This window comes from Boleophthalmus pectinirostris, unplaced genomic scaffold, assembly GCF_026225935.1.
Source record: "Boleophthalmus pectinirostris isolate CB_2022bp ecotype Guang Dong unplaced genomic scaffold, ASM2622593v1 HiC_scaffold_11, whole genome shotgun sequence".
Lineage (NCBI taxonomy): Eukaryota > Metazoa > Chordata > Actinopteri > Gobiiformes > Gobiidae > Boleophthalmus > Boleophthalmus pectinirostris.
This window is the reverse complement of record NW_026570994.1, coordinates 9,831,435-9,852,490: the sequence shown is the minus strand read 5'-3', so window position 1 is coordinate 9,852,490 and position 21,056 is coordinate 9,831,435. Positions and strand designations below refer to the sequence as shown.

General features: G+C 39.1%; 4 protein-coding genes across 5 annotated transcripts; 3 read left to right on the top strand and 1 right to left on the bottom strand.

Moving 5' to 3' along the window:
• Positions 1-3,396: 3,396 nt before the first annotated feature.
• LOC110153255 (cytochrome P450 4F3) lies at positions 3,397-7,130 on the bottom strand. Its single transcript, XM_020917137.2, has 13 exons — positions 6,865-7,130; positions 6,522-6,666; positions 6,358-6,411; positions 6,161-6,288; positions 5,958-6,079; positions 5,735-5,881; positions 5,551-5,668; positions 4,668-4,734; positions 4,461-4,590; positions 4,247-4,380; positions 4,102-4,166; positions 3,951-4,033; positions 3,397-3,874 (listed from the first exon to the last, which is right to left on the bottom strand). Exons 1-13 carry the CDS (start codon positions 7,066-7,068, stop codon positions 3,679-3,681), a joined length of 1,593 nt encoding a protein of 530 aa, XP_020772796.1. The 5' UTR covers positions 7,069-7,130; the 3' UTR covers positions 3,397-3,678.
• Positions 7,131-9,187: 2,057 nt separating this feature from the next.
• On the top strand, positions 9,188-11,789 carry LOC129412327 (insulin receptor substrate 2-B-like). Of its 2 annotated transcripts, XM_055165764.1 has the most exons (7): positions 9,188-9,343; positions 9,590-10,058; positions 10,121-10,367; positions 10,512-10,682; positions 10,754-10,800; positions 10,878-11,237; positions 11,299-11,789. In XM_055165764.1, the coding sequence occupies exons 2-7, from the start codon at positions 9,607-9,609 to the stop codon at positions 11,540-11,542; spliced, it is 1,521 nt and encodes a 506-aa protein (XP_055021739.1). In that variant the 5' UTR covers positions 9,188-9,343; positions 9,590-9,606; the 3' UTR covers positions 11,543-11,789. The 2 variants fall into 2 exon arrangements, with proteins under 2 accessions (XP_055021739.1, XP_055021735.1); XM_055165760.1 differs by having other exon boundaries at positions 10,433-10,682; positions 10,754-11,237.
• Positions 11,790-12,860: 1,071 nt separating this feature from the next.
• Positions 12,861-13,847, top strand: LOC110153187 (trace amine-associated receptor 13c-like). Its single transcript, XM_020917065.2, has one exon. The coding sequence runs from the start codon at positions 12,861-12,863 to the stop codon at positions 13,845-13,847; it is 987 nt and encodes a 328-aa protein (XP_020772724.2).
• Positions 13,848-15,163: 1,316 nt separating this feature from the next.
• On the top strand, positions 15,164-16,147 carry LOC110153220 (trace amine-associated receptor 13c-like). Its single transcript, XM_020917098.2, has one exon. The coding sequence runs from the start codon at positions 15,164-15,166 to the stop codon at positions 16,145-16,147; it is 984 nt and encodes a 327-aa protein (XP_020772757.2).
• The last annotated feature ends 4,909 nt before the right edge of the window (positions 16,148-21,056 follow it).

Below are 21,056 nucleotides of genomic sequence, written 5' to 3'. Positions count from 1 at the left end.
ATGTTGCATTATTAAATTATTCAGAACTTAAAAAGCATATTAAAAGTGCAATGTGTAACCTTTCTGGTGGAGGGTCTGTTAACTACGTTTCTCCATGGAAATGTTATTATTTGTGTGGAATGTTTCACAGTAAACCTTTCTATCTTCATGGAGACCAAAACAGACAGAAGTTACAGGTCAGTCTGTGGAGAAGCAACCCTGCTCACAGTCAGAATGCCTGTTTTTCTAGGTATTTTTGCACAATAAAACCACTGTAATTGAATAAATGTAAGAGCTGTTTAATTACATACTGTGGAACATTCCAGGCAGAGCAATGGCATATCCATAGAAAAACACATGTGACGGACCCTCCACCAGAAAAGTAACACAATGCACCTTTAAGACAAAACCCTAAACTCCAAATGCTACTGAAACACTCTTCCCGTTAATGCCTAGTGTCTTTCTATTGTTATACAATGTAGCACCCTCAGAAAAGTCGAAGCTACTCGTCAGATGGCATTTTTGTAGCATCTTTGTAACATGTTTCTCATTGACTTTCTAACATGGAGTTCCTTTCTCCTAAAAGCAAATATAAAAAAAAAAAATTATATGGACAATTCAGTACTACTACACAATTTAAATGAGTGGCCTACCTGGTTGTTCATTAGCATATGAAGGTTCAGGGGCATCTGGAGAACAGACACTCATATATAAGTTTTTTAAGTTTAAATTGAATTGTGTTTATTTCATGGAATTATTAATCAATTAAGTGCAATAATAGCTGAGTAAAAAAATCATACCTTGTCTTTGCGTCTTCTGCCAAAAATCTGGCCACAAAAAAATATGATTTTTAGAAATGGAACAGACAATACACTTACATTGCTAATTGTAAACTTAATGTATTTACCTGCTTGCCATGGCATTGCATCTACATAAGGCAAATCAGTGAGTTAATAATTTTACAAGCAATTGAAAAGCATACATGGTGTAAATTATTCATACCTTTTTGAAAGAACCACATCCCTGGGGATAAACATAAAAGTACATTAGACAAGATAAATACTAATATTAATATAATAATATCAGGGTTTAGTTATACAGTACCTGATTTAACTCTGTGAGCCAAAACAACCACAAGTACAGCAGTTAAAAGGCACGCAAATACTACAAGTCCGGAGTTTATCTTCAGACCATCACCACCATTATTACCATCATCTATTAAACAAAAAGGTAGGTCTAGGTAGGTAGGTCTAACTGTGCACTGTTAACAATATAACAATACAGTATAAGAAGTAAGAGAAGTATAAATTAATTAGCAAACACAGATAAGTGCCATTTTAAAAAGTGATGGGAGGCTTGCAGTTAACATTTTAAGAAATGTTTTCAAAAGCCTAATGTATTTTTCAATATCTTTCAATCTTACTGTTTTGACAACTGAACTCTTCATATGTAGAAATACAAATGATTGCAACAGTAAAGATGAAACCGTTAGTAAAGAGTAAAAAAAGAATACAAACCTGGAGGTGAAATGTTACGATTAACAAAAGGATCAGCAAACGGCTCACTGCTCTGATGACTGACTGGGTTCCTTAACTCACAGATAAACTCAGGTGCTGTACTTGCCTAAAATCAAAGACAACAGGTGTGTGTTAAATAGTTAATGTAATAATCACATAACAATGAATGAAAAAAAAAATATAAATACCAGAGTGATTTCAAACTGTTGATTTGATTGTTGCTCTGTGCTGTTGAACTTCCATGTATAGGTGGGTTTGGGAGCCATATCTTCTACATTCCCCTCACATGTCAAAGTGCATCTGGTATTCTCCTCATTACAAGAACTAGAAATGTTTGGTTTGGGGACTCCAGCTGCACATAAATAATATTCATTGTATCATTAAAGGTCTGTTATGTACTTTTCTGGTGGAGAATCCGCCACCTGCTTGTCTCCGTGGAGATGTTATTGCTTTTTATGATATGTTCCACAGTAAGGCATAAAACAGGCAAGCAGGCAATGCCACTAGATCAAGCTGCAAGTCAGAGTGGTGGAGAGGTGAGTTTTTGACATAGTTGGACTTGTTTTCCAACTACATGGAAACGAAGTCTACATGTTTTTTGTTTTGTCACAAAAGATTTCAAATAGGTTTGATACTCAATACAGATTTCTCTACCACAGTGATGTAAAAATGCTTGTTTCCAACACAAAACAATAGTGCTTTATATTTTCATGTGGTTTTATATTAATTCTGATAAAGCCCAAGATCATTCTAAAACGGTTATTGTTTTTGTTTTTTTAAAGGGCCCATATTATGCTATTTTCTAATTTATGTCATAATGTTGGTTCCTCATTACAAGTTGAGCTTTGTTTCATTCACATGTTTAACACGCAAACCTTGCATGTTCTCCTCTCAAACAGAAAAAAACACTGTTCCACCTTGTGATGTCATGTGGTAATAGAGGAAGTGCTCCTTCCGCTGTGTTGCTGTGTTTTTAAACTCAACACACCTTCACTAGAATCACTTGGATGATTTCAGCCCTTTTTATGGAGGTAACAGTATTATAGCATGCCTTAAAACTCACAAGAGTCAGTTTTGTGTAATTTAAGACCTTTAAATAATAACACCTGCAATTGAAGGTGGGGACATTTAATGTCATACTGTAAAACACTCCAAGCAAGGCATTGTCCCCACAGAGTAAATAAAACTTTTCCTGTGCATACTTACGCATAACATTCAGTTCTATTACATTAGTGTGGCTTTTCCCATTGATCTCAACAGTATAAAATCCACTGAACAGAGGAGTGACTTTGTGGAGAGTCAGGGCTCCATTTGAAGGATTCAGGGAAGTTTGTCCTGAAATAAAAAAAAATAAAAAAAAACAATATGGTGGTATGACCTTGTGAAGACTTATAGTTTGTTACAAGTCTTGGGGAATACCTTGAAATTGTCTAAACTGTTTGTTTTGCTTTAAGATACTGGTGATTGTTTCTTGAGGTTCTTAGGACATTGATACCTATAATATAAATCACTGCACAAAAAGTGTTTCTGACTTGCATTGACATAGGCTACATTATACATCGTTAAAGTAGGAAAACATGCCAAAGGATGATCATGCTCATAATCCATAATAGCCTTGATTTAAATTAATGACTAACTTAATGCATGACTTACTACTAGATTATATGCTTTAAACTTCATGTTTGTATGCTTGTGCGTTGCATTGAACTATGAAAATCTCATTCAAACGATTGTTACAGAACTATGCAGCTACATTCATAATTGTTTAAATTGACTTAAGAAAACAGAAACAGACGCAACAACTACAAACCGTTCTTCACCGTGGTTTGCCAAAAACTACACATATCAAGTATTTCTTGAAAGAAGGACATAGCTACTATAACCTTAACAAGAATAAGCATTTGCAATGTTATGAGTTTTAATGCAAGCTAAGAAAATGGCTTAATATGGCTATGTAATTTGTGTCAAATATTTTACATTCTTTGTGACTGTATTTTTACATTTTAACACACTTTAGTTTTAACAATAATGACACTTGCATGGCACTATTAATGCTTTAGTCCTTAAATTATACATTATAAAACTATTAGTGAAAATTATCTTTAACAGATAAGCTGAAGCTTCTTTGGAGCAGGAGGTGCAACAAAGTGTCTTGCTGACTAAACACGTTTACAGTCATTAACTATGTTCCTTTAGGGTTGAGTGGTTCCACCTGCAGCCACAGTCCGCCTTCAGCTCGCAGCACCAGCTGAGGAAGACGTCTCACATCAGTGGCCCCGCCGTCAGGGTTCACTACGGGACGAAGGCGAAATCTGAGCAGAGTCAACGCCACCACGACCCTCAGTTCTGCCAGGGCAAATTTCTGTCCAATGCAATTCCTGTAGACATGCACGCTTACCATTACATTACCACTGAATAAGTAAGCATATTTAGTAAGTGATAATGGAACAGTACCGTGGGCCTGCAGAAAAGGGAATGAAAGCAGATGAAGATTGGGCTTCTCTATTGTTTGGGTCAAAACGCATTGGATCAAACTCCTAAAGAAAAATAAACACAACATATGAGTATCCTGTATATTGACAAAAACAGTTCTTTTTCTTCTTACATGAGGATTAGACCAGACCATGGGGTTGTGGTGTGTGCCATAGATGCTGACCAAGCAAATGACACCTAAAGTCACAAAAACAAAGAGATATTATAATGCTTCTGCTGTACAAATGAACAAAATAGATCGTAGTGTGTCCTATTACCTTTAGGGACAGTTCGGTTTCCTGGCAGTGCCATGTCTTGGGTGTATTTCCTGGTGACCGCCTGAACTGGAGAGTGGAGCCGCAGACTTTCTTTGATGCACATGGTGGTGAAGGGAAGGCTTGTCAGATCCTCCCTACATAACATAACACACACACATACATATATAAGTTACATACAGAACTTCATAATTACAAATGTGCTTTGCTTTATTACCACTGAATTTCTTGTCCATTCTGTTCTTTTAGCAGCTCCATCACTTCCTCTCTGCATTTTTCTTGGTAATCGCTGTGGCGTGCTAAGTTATACAATGTCCAACAAATTGCACTGGCTGTTGTGTCATGCCCTGTAGGAAACAATGTAGTCTACATAGTTAAATCATTTCCTTATTTTTCTGTTACTCATTAAGATGAAAAATATTACCAGCAAACATGAATGTATTGGCCTCAGCTAGAATCTCCTCATCTGATAAGCCTTGTCCATCTTCATCCTGTAAGAAAAACAGATACAGATATACAGGGTGCATTCTCATCATTCTAAAATAAACCTGACCTGGCTCCAACCTTAGTTTTAACTAGTGGTCATATGTCATAACATTCTGCAGTGCCTATAGTTAAAAACTGAGCTTCAGGGCAGGTCAGGATTTTATGGTTAAAATTGCAGTTAAAATGTCATAAAGCCATTTTTCAAATTTTTTGTATATCTAGTATTATAAGTAGGGCTGGGAATCACAGGGTTTCTCGCATTATATATTGCTGTTTTTGAATAACCAAATACATTTTAGCAATACTATATCTTTGTTTAATCAAAACCTGTGCAAGGTTAATATGAAATCCATCCATTTTAATCATTAGGTGAATATTTTAAGTGTATTGCATAAACAAGTTTCCTTTCACTAACTAACAAGCAACAAAACTGAAGTGTGGTCACACATTTTATTTCTAAAAGATACCAAAAAATACTTGCGCTATATCGATACAGCAGCCCGATATTGTATCTCTAAATTTAGTATCACGATTTACGATTTTTTCACTATTTCGATATTTTTGCACACCCCTAATTATAAATATTTCATAAGGAGTTTGTGGTGCCAAGCCATGACCAAAAATATAATTAAAAAACAATGAGGTTTAACATTTGTGCTTTATCTGTTTTTTATTTTATTTCTCTCCCATTATGGGAATATAGAACAGAAATCCCCAAAGAACACTTGGACTCAGACCACCCATGACTTGACTTTGAACTTGATAGGCCCCCTTTTGAATGTGAACTCAACCTGTGATCTACTTCTACAGTGTATATATACCTGTGCAGACAATATAATGTCCACAAAGTCTTTCCTCCTCTGTGCCGCCATGGACAATCTACCCTTTGTCTGTTGACTGATGAGTGCACGTCGCTTCTGAACCACATCTCTAGTATACCTAAAACAGACAGGTTAGGTATAATTTACATCTTAACTTTAAAAAATAAACTATAATGAAACTAACCCATGCACAATGCTCAATGCCCTCTTGAACCGCTGGCCTTGCTGTGTCTTCCAATAAATGAAATCCCAGTGATGTAACATTTTCAATCTCCGATCCATGATCAGATCGCTCATCTCAACAATGGCGGACACATACTCACTGGTGGATCTGAAATGTTATAGAATTCATGCCATAAACTGGATAAATACATGTGCTGAGTGTATGTTAAAATGAAGTGTCTTACTCCTGACAGTTGCTGCTGTAGCTAAAAGCACATTTAAGTAAACTGTCCAAAGTCATCAGAGTGACGTCATTAAACATCTCTATATTGTTATTTCCATTCAGTATCATACGCTGCCACTTTTCCTGAAACATGATAATATAGACTAAAATAGATGAATACCATAAAATACATAAAACAAATTATCATCATGTATTTTTTCTTACATGCATAATGTGGGTTGAGGAATTAAATGTGACAATGTAGTTTTTCAGAATGTCAAAATGAAATGCAGGGGTTAGCAGACGCCTTTTACGAGACCACACATCGCCATTACTGATCAATAGACTCTCTCCTGGAACATACAAGTTTTTGAAGTTGAGAGGACTGAAGATAAAAAAAAGTCAAGATTGAAACGACTTACCAAGCCATGGGCGTAAGTGGTCATAAATGAGTTCATCTTTTACCGTGATATTGCCTAAAAACATACAAATTTGATAAAAAATTATGCAACATTTTACTTTCATTTCATTTTTTTTAGTATCCTAAAAAAAATGAAATGAAATGGTTATAAGTGACATTGATTACCAGGTGCCATGAGTAGAGGTTTGACAAAGTCTGGGTGGAAAATCCTAACTAAGTGATAGAAGGGCCCAAAAAACCAGCTACAGGAGTGCTTGTAAGTCTTCACCAACTCATCTACCTGGAGAAGACCTTCCTCTGTGCTTTGCATCTAGATGAAGGGGAAAAAAATTTAGAAAATAGAAAGTATCACCCCTATTTCCAGTGAAGTTAAATTGTACGACTTTTTTGCTTGGTATATCTTGCAGTTGGAATAGGTACATTTTGTGCTCTGTCCTTGGTGGAATATTACACGACAAAAAATGGTTGTTGTTTGTTCATAAACGTTTACTGAAAACACTGATCCTACCTGGCCCAGATGCCCTATCAGCCATGAGTGTGTAGGTGGCTTGCTGAAGCAGGACAGCTTGTGTGAGTACCAGGCATGGCGCACCAACAGATTTATGGTCCAGATCACAGCAATTGCCCCCAGTCCTGCCCCTATCACAGCCAGGATGTGAGAGGGGCTGTAGAACCTGACGAGCACACCCAGAGAACCATGAAGAACAGACATGCTGAAAAAAAGGCAAAAACACACTGCAAAACTTATATGACATGAGCTACAGTTATAAAGAGAAGTTAGTGATGTTGAAATCTAAACCAAATGTTGCCTTCTTGATTGTATCAACAGGAAAATGTGGCAACCACTGATATACAGACGTGGACAAAATTGTTGGTATTGCTCTGGCAATGAAAGAAAAATCAACAATAATCACTGAAATAAATTGAAACTGAGAAAAGCTGTAATAAATACAAATTTACAGAAAATTGTCCCAACAAAAATCAAACATTGCTTTTCACCTGTCGTTCAACAGAATTATTAGAAAAAACAAAATTATTAGAAAAAACGAAAATGATGGTAATATTCTGTTGCACAACCTATTGAGGCAAACTCTGCAAGCAGATTATTTCTGTAACCGTCAATGAGACTTCTGCTTTGGTCAACAGATATTTTGACCCATTTCTCGTGAGCAAACTGCTCTAGTTGCCTTAGGTTTGAAGCATTCCTTCTCCAGACAGCATCTTTCAGCCCCTACCACAGCTGTTCAGTAGAATTGAGATCTGGGCTCACAGACCGCTGCAGAACAGTCCAATGTTTTGTTCTTAGCCATTCTTGGGTGTTTTTAGATGTGTGTTTTGGGTCATTATCCTGTTGGAAGTCCCACGACCTATGACTGAGACCAAGCTTTCTGACACTAGGCAACAAATTTCTCTCCAAAATACCATGATAGTTTTGAGTTTCTGTTGTATTTTGCACAGATTCAAGACACCCTGTGCCAGATGTAGCAAAACAGCCCCAGAACAAAACCAAGCCTCCTCCATGCTTCATAGTAGGGACAGTGTTTTCTTAGTGTGCTTCATTTTTGCTTCTATGAACATAGAGCTGGTGTGCCTTGCCAAAGAGCTCAAGTTTTGTCTCATCTGTCCAAATTACATTCTCCCAGAAGCTTTGTGGCTTGTCAATATGCATCGTGACAAATTCCAGTCTCACTTTTTTATGATTTGCTCTCAACAGTGGTGTCCTCACATGAGGTCCACTGGCTCAAACAGTGACAGATGGTGTGATCTGACACTGATGTACCTTGTCCTTTGAGTTCACATTTAATTTGTTTGGAGGTTGTTCTGGGCTCTTTGGTTACCATTTGTATGATCCATCTCTCCAATTTGTCATCAATTTTCCTCTTATAGCCACGTCCAGGGAGGTTGGCTACAGTCCTGTGGACCTTAAACTTCTGAAGAACATGTGTAACTGTAATCACAGGAACATCACCTGCTTGAAGATGGTCTTATTGTCTTTACCTTTAACCTGCTTGTCTATCATTTTCTTTCTAGTCTACTGACAGGTCTCTTCTTCACTTTATCTGGTCCATGTTCAGTGTTGTCTTCATCATGTCTCCAAACAGCACGACAACATGTCTCCCTTTAAACAGGCAGACTGACTGAGGACAAGTTTGAAGACACCTGTGATGCAGATTAGAGGACACATCTAAGTTTAACATGTTCCTATTGTTCAGTTACTTACAATCTTTTCTAGGGGTACCACCATTTTTGTCCAGGCCAGTTTCATTAGTTTTTTATTTTATTTTTATTTTTTATAATTCTGTTGAACAACACTTCCAAAACAGTGTCTGATTGTCATAGGGTGTTTGTCGGGAAATTTGTATTTATTATTGCTTTTCTCAGTTTCAAATTATTTCAATGACCATTGTTGATTTTTCTTTCCTTTCCAGAGGAGTACCAACAATTTTGTCCACGTCTGTATTACAATAAAATGTTCAACAATGTTAACATTGTGTGTGTGTAGAATCCCTCAGTCGTCCAGGCAGAATCCATGGCAAAGGAAAAATTCAATTTGTCAACTGGACAAACGTTTATTTAAGTTGACAATGTTTCGCAGCTCATCCAAGCTGCTTCTTCAGTTGTGGTCAGAATGGATGAGCTACAAAATGTTTATGACCTAAATAAACATTTGTCCTGATGAACTGAATTTCTCCTTTGCCATTAACACTGTGTGAAAATAAATTGCTCATATCTTATTATTTTTACCTTGCGCAAATAACTTTGGACAGCATCGCTACAGCTAATACTAGAACTCACCACTAGATGGCAATAATGTATTCCAATGCTTCTAGTCCCATGTATGTAGATGAGAATTAAGCAGACGCAGCCAGTGTGACTCGCCCATCGACACACCTGAGAATTAATGAGCAGAACGTCAAGGTTACAAATGTAATGCCAGTGGCAAAATAACACCACAAAAAGTCACTTTGATCCTACTTTCTTTTCAGGTAAGATTTTACATTTATTAGGTGAGATGTTTTGAGAGAAAATAGATCAGTATTTAGCCATACATCACCAATATCAATGTCTTAAGTGATGCAGACTACTTTTTTTTACCCAGGTTTTAGAATATGGATGAATATAGTTTTTATTCTGCTTTTTCATAATACACATTTCAATTTTATGCATCAGCTAACTACAACTTCACTGCTTACTTGTATACTTCTCAATCAAACAAGCTGTTTCTTATCCAGGTTTCCATCCTGATGATATGAATGAAAAAACTAAATCACATGACGCATGTGACAAGAACTGGAGTGGCCTCACTGCTTCAACTCCCTATTGCAGTTCTAAGCACCTCTGGTTACCTGTGGAGCAACATCTCCAGCTTGAATGCACAGAGAAACAAGAAGACAAGGGGGGTTGTAATACTGTGAAATCCAATGAACACCCTCCATCTGATGTTGTTGAGCTCTTCTGTCCCACTCTGCCCTCTGCTGCTCTGGCCCCTTTGGCTCTTGGAGCATACACAGGGCCCCACACCGATGTCCTCAAGCAGGGTTATCTGGGAAAGCAAGAGCACAAGCATAGAAGATATTTTGTTCTGAGAGCTGGAAGTCACTCCGGGCCAAGTCGCCTTGAGTGGTACAAAACACAAGAGAGGTTCACTGCAGTGGAAAAGTCTGCAGATGAAGAAGGGTTTTTTGGCTCTCACAAGCAAGGGTAAGAACTAGTGCTTATGTGACCCCAAAGTTGTGGCCAGTGATAAGTGTGTTTGTATTTAGGGTGATTTTCCTGAGGTGCTGCCTTGGTGTGAGTCTGATCAGAAGCTCCAGAAAAGACTACAAAGTTGCCCTATATGCTAAAGACCAAACCATAGTATTTGTGGGTAAGGATGAACAAGAACAACAAGAGTGGTACACTGCTATTAAGGAGCTGATGGAGGAAGAGCTACAGGATGCAGATAGAGAGGGCTTTGATGAAGAGGATGCAGGTTACTGCACCTTACCCCCGGCTTCCTTCTTTAAACAGGTCAGCAGCATAGAGAATGTTTGTGATTGTACATAGTTTTCGATTTAGCACTTGTGTCTCCTTAGGTGTGGCCAGTCACTGTGAAGCCCAGAGGTCTGGGCCGCTCCAAAGCTCTCACAGGTGAGATCCTTCTGTGTCTTACAGCTTCTTCTCTGGTCTTGGTACGAGTGGGCCATGACCATGAGATGCCCTCAGTCATACTGCCCCTGCTGGCTGTGCGGCGCTTCGGTCATTTGGATGGATCTTTCTTTCTGGAGCTGGGCAGATCTGCACCTCATGGGCCTGGAGAGATCTGGATGGAAGCAAGAGAGGAAGGTATTTAGAAACCGTATAAACGTGTTATTCATAAGGCTAACTTTAATATGTGTTTTTTTCTACCTTGACAGGAAATGTGTCCCTGGCACAGCAGATTCATGAGGTTGTCCGTGAAACAGTGAGGGCTCTAAGAGTTATTCCAGACTTTAATTGGTCCTCAAGTCCTAGTAGAAGCAATGGCTCTCTCTCCCACAGCCTGTTTGCCCTAAAGCGCAGCCGCCCAAAACAAAGGGAGAAGCTGGGCCACTGCAGACCCAACAGTGGCCCTCAGGTCTTATGTGGAAGCCTGCACAGTCACAACCACAGTGACCCTGATGTGGAGGAGACACTAAGACCAGACAATATGAGGACAGAGCCCAGCTCTGAGCCAGAGGCTGACAGTTACATGGAGATGAAGACGGAGCATTCTCTGCTCAGAGAGGGGCCTGGGTACGTGCTGATGACCCCACAGCTCAGTCAGAGCCTCCATCAGGATGACTATGTGTCTATGACCAGTCCACAGAAACAGGCCCTAACCAATCACACATCACTCTCTTTTCTACAGACCTCGTACAGGTATGATCTTGTTTATCTGTTAACAATGATGTCTATAATTTCTGATCTACTGTTTGTGTAGTTCTGACTCAGATGTGCAGACTCCACCACCTTGGACACTATTCTCAGGTCAACAGTCAAACCCGCGAGCCGTGACTGTGTGGAGCACCTCCTCTACCATGAGGAGAGCCGGGGGTCTCAGACTCATCTCTCTGTTTGGCAGAACCTCTTTGGAAGCAGTCAATCCCCTGCCCACATCGCAGCAGCCTGTCAGGAGAGGCCTACTGTCCTGTCTACCATCCTGTCTACAGCCAAACAGATCGTAATGTCATCACAAACTGATGGGGAAAGCAGTTTATAAACAGTATTCATCTGTTGATTGTGAAAGACTGTTTAAGTTTTTTTTTTTTACCCCAGAAGATGCCTATTCTGCATTAGAGGAGAAAAAAGTTAGTGTGTGATTTTACTCTCCCATTTGAGGCAGTGTGTTCTGTGATTTTCCTTTTTGCTGAAAATGCACCGAAATCTAGTATCACCATCACAGTAATGAGAAAATAAAGCAATATAAATGCATACCTTTATCCTGTTATCTGATAACTTTTAAAACTGAAATTAGTTAATAAATTATAGGAGTCCAATTATTTGCATGTCAGCATCTGAAACATGACGAAATGACAAATAATAGAACTGCAATACCTTTGAGAAAAAACATTTCTCCTCAAACTAGTAATGTTTATAGAGTGACTGTCATTAGTGTGACAACTCCTGTTCAACTGTAACACCTGTGAACCAGAGGCACAGACCAATCTGAGGTGTAAAAAAAAACAATGATGCAACAGGCAAGTGACAGTTCTGTAACTTTTTCCAAAGAGATTTTAATGATAAATATAAAACTGATGTAACGCAAATTTATATTTACACTATACATATTTTATACTTAATATAATAAAAAATACTGGTATATATTATTTTATTAACACTTGTAAATACATGTGTTAATGAAGGCAGAGCATCAGGGTCATGATAACAAATTTTGAAGTACAATATATTGAAGAAATTAAAAAATGATAATACTGAAAAAAAAAAAAAAACATTATGCCACTGACATAGTAACCCAAGAGCAGATTTAAGCTACTAGTCTACTCTCTAAACTACTCTAACTCTACAATAATTTTAAAAAACATGAGCTGCAATAAATAAACAGCAGAATGAAGCACTTCAGTACATTTTAGCACTTTAATTTGCATCTGTAATCACAGAAGTTATTTCAGTTCAACCTTCAACGGCTTAAATCTTCATAAAGCCAAAAAATAACAAAAATTTCCCCCAAAAAATTTACACAAGATAAATAATAAATCCCAAAAAATATTGTTCCATTTATCATGTACTGAATGAGGACGGTAAACGAGGTCCATATATAATATTTATACTGACAAGCTTAGGACAAGTTTCCTGTTGTTTTGTTATTCCACTGCATTTATTTATTTCTTTATCCTTTGGTAAAAAACTTTATGTGGTCTCATTTTTGAGAAGTGAAAATGTCTCACATAATGAAGACCATGTGACCTTCCACTCTGGGGTCCCTGAGTTGGTTGATGACAGCAGATAAATGAGGAGTCCTGGCCTGCCCCTCAGTGCGCTCTGATGGAGGGCAGTGGGGGCTCGTCTTGGTGCTTCCCTCACTTGAACAACTCGTGCAGGCGTCTGCAGCAGCCACACTCCTCCACAGCACTCCTCTACACTCTACTGGCTCTGGTCTCTCTGCTCACTGTGGCTCTCAATCTGCTGGTGATCGTGTCCATCTCTCATTTCAGGCAGCTGCACACGCCCACCAACGCCCTGCTGCAGTCCTTGGCTGTGTCCGACCTGGTGGTGGGGCTACTGGTGATGCCTATAGAGGGGGTACGGCACATGGAGATGTGCTGGCTAATGGGCAGGCTCCTGTGTGTGCTCACTCCATATGTGTCCTACTGCCTGCTGTCAGCCTCTTTAGGAAACATGGTGCTCATCTCCATAGACCGCTACCTGGCCATCTGTGACCCCCTGCTCTACTCATCCAAAGTGAACCTGAGCAGAGTGCGAGCGCTCATCTGTCTGTGCTGGGCCTGTTCTCTGCTCTATAACGGCTGTATTTTGATAGGACACCTGAGCCAGCCCGAGCGCTACAGCACCTGTCACGGGGAGTGTGTGGTGGTTATCAGCCACACCGCAGGGACTGTTGACCTCCTCATTTCTTTTGTCACACCGTGCACAATTATGGTTGTACTGTATCTCCGTGTGTTTGCAGCGGCTATAGCGCAAGTACGAGCGGATCGGTTCAGAGTAGCCTCAAATGCACAGGAGACAGGCCCCAGAGTAAAACGCTCAGAGACGAAGGCGGCCAGGACTCTGGGCATTGTCATAGCAGTGTTTCTGATGTGTTTCTGTCCTTATTACTATCCTGCTCTTGCAGGCGAGGACACTTCCACAAGTCTGTCCTACTATGCACTCTTATCCTGGATCATGCTGCTGAACTCATGCATGAACCCTCTGATTTATGCCATGTTTTATCCCTGGTTTAGGAAAGCTGTTAAACTCATCATCACGTTCAGAATTTTGCAGCCCCACTCGAAAGAAGTCATTGTCCTCTAGATGGCGCCAAAAGAATGTCTAGTCTTACTGCAGCAGCAACTTTATAACTGTTTGAAGTTAGAAATTTCTACATTATGATTTCCCCTTTTCAAATGTGTAGTCTGTTTACAAGCTATTTGTAAACTTAATAATATTATGTTTTATCGCAAAAGATTGAGCTGGAATTAAATACAATAAAAACCTGTCAATGACTAAACAGGTAAATTAGATTAACCCTTAGGTGTTCTAAAAGCCTTTATCTGTAATCAGTAAATGTCCAACTCCACTATACAAAAGATAAGACTGACTGTCCCATAAAGTAAACAGTATATGTAGTCATCAAAAGACCTCAATGGGTTATTTCAATGTTCTGAAAATGTATTCACATTGAATTTTGATCATTAGCACAGGTGTAGTGTAATTAAACTCTGTATTTTCGCTTTACTGATTAATCCAAATCCTATTTTGTGTATGCTACTAGCTGAGATCACATTTAATCATTATTTACCTAAAAAGCCACTGCGAAAAATATTCTATAGTGCTCAAACTAAAATTTTTAAAAGATGCTACTACGACAATGTAGGTTGCTATTCATGTCATTGATGCATTCTGTTTTATTTATTGTGTTGTGTTTGGCAAACCATATATAAACAGACAGTGACTTAATACATTTGTGACGGATGAAGACAAAATAAAACTCCACAAATATGCTACTGCAATACTAGCTGCGTTCATCAGACTTTGATAATATTTCTCAGAACTTACTCAAAATATAGAGGCTTGTTTCCAAGGCGCAGGTATTTTCTGGACACTACAGCATTTGAACACATAACGACCTCAGGCGTTACAGAATCTGTAAAATACCAAGAGAAAGATCAGACTCAAGAATTACACCTCAAGCATATTGAAGACTGAAAACTATATTACTTTACAGTTTACAAGATGTTTTCTTTATTACATCTATGTGTTTGGTTGTTGAAATTAGAAATTAAATTATTAAACTATTAAAAATGGTTTTGGAAGTTATAAAAATTTGACTACAAGATGAAGACAACTTCAAACTATTTACCAGCTTCATCGTTGTGCCATATATGCAAGTGTGTATTGATTGAAAAATATCATTTTAGCCATAATTCTCATGTGTATTTGTTGTTTGCTGCATTTTTTTTTTATACATTTAGAATAATAAACAATTCATTGAAACAAAGCGAGGCCATATTTAGTTGAGTTTGAATAGATGATGACAGATTGCATCATCTTCGTGAGAAAGGCTGGGTGGGGGCAATAGATGAGGATAAATACAGGGCCTATGTTGAAGTTTGAATGTTATGTCCCTGATGGAGCAGGACAGTAGGAGCTCGTCTTGGTGCTTCCCTCACTTGAACAACTCGTGCAGGCGTCTGCAGCAGCCACACTCCTCCACAGCACTCCTCTACACTCTACTGGCTCTGGTCTCTCTGCTCACTGTGGCTCTCAATCTGCTGGTGATTGTGTCCATCTCTTACTTCAGGCAGCTGCACACGCCCACCAACGCCCTGCTGCAGTCCTTGGCTGTGTCCGACCTGGTGGTGGGGCTACTGGTGATGCCTATAGAGGGGGTACGGTACATGGAGATGTGCTGGCTGATGGGCAGGCTCCTGTGTGTGCTCACTCCATATGTGTCCTACTGCCTGCTGTCAGCCTCTTTAGGAAACATGGTGCTCATCTCCATAGACCGCTACCTGGCCATCTGTGACCCCCTGCTCTACTCATCCAAAGTGAACCTGAGCAGAGTGCGAACGCTCATCTGTCTGTGCTGGGCCTGTTCTCTGCTCTATAATGGCTGTATTTTGATAGGACACCTGAGCCAGCCCGAGCGCTACAGCACCTGTCACGGGGAGTGTGTGGTGGTTATTAGCCACACCGCAGGGACTATTGACCTGTTTGTCACCTGTGTGGGCCCATGCACCATCATGATTGTCTTGTACATACGAGTGTTTGCCATTGCGGTCTCTCAAGCACGTGCAATTCGCTTAAGAATCACCTCAACAGGCTCTGTAGTAACAGTGGCCAAACCATCAGAGAAAAAGGCAGCCAGAACTCTGGGTGTTGTGATTCTTGTGTTTCTCATTTGTTTCTGTCCATACTATTATCCTGCTATTGCTGGGGTGGAAACATCAAATAACTTGTCCTACTTCGCTATACTGTCCTGGATTATGCTGCTGAACTCATGCATGAACCCTCTGATTTATGCCATGTTTTATCCCTGGTTTAGAAAAGCTGTTAAACTCATCATCACATTCAGAATATTTCAGCCCCAGTCTAGAGAGCACACTTTTTAAATATTTTAGTAATGTTCAAGCAGTGACAAACTTGTGAATATTTGTTTAAACAAAATCATATAATTTTCTTCTCTCACCTAATATCTTATTGTACATTGACAGAGCTGCATTCTTGTTAGACACGATGCTGCAAAACAGAACACAAACGCTCAACAACTATGTCTAAAGCCTCATTTGTAAAAAATATAACATAACATGAAATGAAATGGAAAAACACATGCTGTATGCTGTTATTTGGATTCACACTGAAAACAAGTTTAAGTTTTAAGTAGTGTGAAGTGTGAAGTCTTTAGCTAATGAAGTAAGTAATGCACAGGCGTGGCTGAGATTAAAATTAACAAAATTGTCTGTCTGATAATAAAACCAGCTTGTTTTATGATGCCATCATTAAATTGTACATAATTTCCTCAATTAGGCCTACAGCATTGCTTTCAAAGACCTGTCAACTCCCTTCTGGAGCAGTAATTACATAATGTGTATTATTTGACAGTGTCTTTATTGCATTGCCTGGGACATTATGCTGACATGAACAGATATAGTTGTCACTTGGTAAATCATCGGATTTCAATATATAAAACACAGCTGTATACTTCAAATGTGAAAAGTATCATAACTTCAATATGACCATTATTACCTGTATGATTTCAAATTCACTCTTTTATCATGGGAGGCATCAGGGACCTGAGAGAGATCCAGAGATTTTGTGAATACACCACATATCAGGTGAATGAATGAAGTTAATAATGCATAAGTTAAGCTGTCTGAAGCTCTTCAGTCGGAGCTGTGTCTACAGGTAGCACTCTCACTCTCAATCACTGTAACGTTTTTTTTTGAAAATCAAACAGGAACAACATGTGTTGTTTAAAACCATTTTGTATTCTTTCTTGAGTTTTCAGATGATCTTAAAAATGATCTTAAAAAGTTTTATCTGAGTTGGCTAATGTGTCCATTGTGTCACCATGGTAACTGCTGAACATTCCACCATAGAGATACATTTAAACATCCCCAACGTGATGTCACTGCAAAGTATCAATAAAAACTCTTGCACACTGTGTTAGCAGGGGATCAATAAAGAGATCAATTTCCAAGATGAACATTGCAATCTACTAATCTAATGATTAGATTACAATGGAATTGATTGCACAGCCCTGTCAGATACATGAAAAGCCCAGCGACATATCTTTGCAAAGCACACAGAAGAGGACACCAAACATATTCTGACTCTTGAATATTGGAGAGAGTTTTCCACTGGCCACAATCAAACTGTTGTGTTCTGCTGCAAAGCCCTCTTATCTCCTGTAGCGCTCGGGCCAGACTCATGATAAAAGCTGCACAAGGACAGCAGCTCAAATGTCTTCACAGTCTTGGCCAGGACTGTTCTAAATAGCAGTGTCATGAGTCAACATTAAATATCAGTAAATATCAACAAACTTTCATATTAACTGAGATTTAAAAGTTAATATTTTAACTTTGAAAGTATTTTTATGTAGCCTTTTACAAAAGAGCGCAAATACTGTAGTTGCTTCTGCTGTCTTAGTTTTCCATGTGATAGTCAAGGTCAAATTAATTGTAGCAGCAGTAATGAGGAGTAATGTAGATATGACTTTACATATATCTTTTGATCTATCAGACCTCAGTGGAATATGATATGGTGGCTTTCTCACTAGTCCGTGCACACTTTGGTCATTCAGTTCACACAACGAAACGGGGAAAGCAATGAGTGGAATGTGGAGTTTGGCTGCATGGATTTGAGTTAAAGCATAGTGCATGCAGGCACTTGCCACCATGTGAGTGCGGGCCGTGCGTCTTTAATCCTGACGCGGCTGCCAGTGACTGGCTCACAAATCGGATGTTTTCTCATTCGAGCGTTTCCCAGACACACCTTTCTCTCCCACAGACATAGCAGCCCACGTCCCTCTCTTCCTCTAATTCACTTTAGTGTTCCCGGTGGATCCCTCTCCCCAGGAGAAACTAACAGCACAATTGGAACAAATTTGAGCTTTTCACTTTTCACTTTTTTTTTTACCTCTTCCTGTGTGACACCAATACAAACAGCCCAAAGACATGCTTAGGGAGATATGTCAAATAAATAGAGGTGAGGCTCCAAGGTGTACCAGTTTTGTGAACAGAAAAAATGCTTGAGAGTAAAAGCTATAACTTTGGGCAGATAGTCAGTTATAAAAGATACCAGAATTGGCCAAAACAGTTAAATATCACTACAAGCTGCCACTAAAGACACTCTGTACACTGTACCTAACCCTAAAACTACAGTACAAAATGTATATTATGTGAAACGATAACGTGAGAAGTCCATAAGCCAATATACCCTCCACAATACAAGCACAAATCTTGTGTCTCAGATCAGTAACCCCGCCCACGACTTGGTACAACCCATCCATTTGTGTCATTTTTTCTCATTCACCAGACAGGACGCAGACAGGACGCAATCCCACACCACATGTGTTTGGATTGGAATATAATCAGACACGATTTTGCAACTCCTTTGGGAGCAGGATTTGGGAAAAGCCTTTTCTTTTTCTCTGCGGTGCCTCTCCATGAGTCCAACAGGAAAGTTTGGTCAGAATTAGAAGCCAGCAGAAAGGAGTTCCCTCAACAAGACGTGCTTTTAGCTTTATCTTGGACAGGGATGGGATTAGTGCTACCAGTGTATGAGAAGAAACAATATAGATAAGGAGAGCAAGGACGGGCACATGTTTGAAGGACAAGGAGACAAGGGGATAAGTTAAGGTTTAAAAAATAGATTCAATTTAAGGTCAAGGACAAATTCAAGACATTCGAGATTCAAGAGCAGAAAATACAACCTGCTACGGCTGCCCCTCTCTTTGAAGCCAGACACCTGACCTACAAAATAACTGGAACGATGCATACAGAGCAGTAGCAGAGGAAGTAGCTGCTCCCAACACAATTGCATCTGTGTTCGCTACCATTAAGTCATCATGTTTTATTCAGCCCTATTCCCTAATACAAACAACCTGCGTCGGAAGAGCAACTTTGTCCCAGGGTAGAATGAAGAGAGGAGCAAAACGGATATGTGCCCAGTCTGATATCCCCCGCTGCTCCTCCCTGCTCCCACCACACTCTGCGTCTCCCGTCTCTCCTGTACGTTGCATGCATCAGTAATCCCATTCACTTCCATCGGCTCACTATGTGGATACCAGCCTTGCTCCTATGGATCCTTAACAGCAGCCACTTGTGCTCAGGACAAGACAATACAGACTATTACCAAGCAGGAGCCACTGAGGTGAGGCTTTCCTTCTGCATCTGATCTTGTATGGCTCTTTACAAACAATTCAAATTAATGTAGAAAGTAAAAAGAATTGATACCTGTAAAACTTCAATAAATTGGTTTCTTCTATAAGGTGTTCCAAAAGCCTTCAAACCTACAAGATAGAAGAGGTATGTTTATGATACATTAGAGACATTCTGCCTTTTGGCAGCACATGTATACAAAACAGGTGGGTTTACGTCAAGCTAAAATGATGGAGTAAATCCTGGGATTTTGTGTTTCGTGTTACTGGTTAAGAAGAAATTATGTTACTGTGCACATGTCAATAACAATTATAAGCTCTTGTATTATGAAAGCATCCCACAAATGTATTCTACATAATAGTAGGTTATTTCGTTTGTTTAAAATGGTGTTAGTCTGGGCTTCCAGCCTTACTTTAAATACAGTTTAGGTTCCTTGCTGGAAAAATTCATGTGCTCTGAGTACTAACACAAGCATTAGTCATAACTGATGGTGAATAACTTAAAAGCTTTCTACATCAAACCTCTCACATAACAAGAAGTAATAAGGGTCCCACCCTTGTTTGAACAGATACAATTGCTTAATACATTGTATTTGCAATACTAATCTTCCCATTGACCAGATATTTCACTGTGAACCACCACATAAACTGCCACTATGTGGAAGGTGTAAATAATCACAAGGACTTATTTGTCCATTATTATGGCAAAATAGTCACAATTTCTCTGTAGGTCTCACAGTACCTCTCACAGTAAACTCCCTTATGATGCAGGTACTAATACTGCATCCAATATTACAATAATATAGCCACAGGTTCAGAGGTAACAGGAGACCAAATCCATTTTATCAAATATTCATGAATATTATCAGTTTTATCACCGGATGGTCTTTTTATTACATCTTAATGATGATTTATTGATTAGCGTAGCAACAGTAGAGTGACTAAACTACTGAGAAGACACAGCTGATATGGCAAAGCTTTCGTATGAATGGGTGTGTGTATGGCAGTAACATCCAAAGACACACCCCAAAGCTCTGTCCATCATGACCTCATCGTCCCACAGCTATGGCCTCATGGAAGATGGCCGCTTACTCCCTGAAATCAAAGAATATCATGAGTCAGGATAGTTGTGTGAATAAACCATTAGAGATAACATCTGAAATAGCCTGATCTCACATCTGAACACTAGAGAGGGACTATGCAATCTGTGACCTACAGAAGCTTTGTTTCTGTACAGTTGATAGTGGTTATTAACTCAACACTTGCATGTGTTAAAAATACAATTACAAACATTGTTATTTCTAACATGTTTAACAACATCTTGAATAGCCTTTTGTATTGGCTTATTACTTTCTTCAAACCAAACCACAAAGTAAACTGAAAGAAAGTTACACATTTGTGTTAATTTCAACCTAAATGCCAACTTGAAGAGAGCAGTAAATAATTTTATAACAAAGAACTAGGCTACAAAACATTTACTGTCGTATTAAGGCATTGGCCACCATTAGGCTACAAAAAACATATCTTCCCCTATAAATGCTTCCATAAAACACGCTGGAAGGTTTGTTTTTGTTTTTGAACTTAACCATTATATGAGTAAATAAGACGTACCTACCCATGATATATCAGCGCCAATTTGG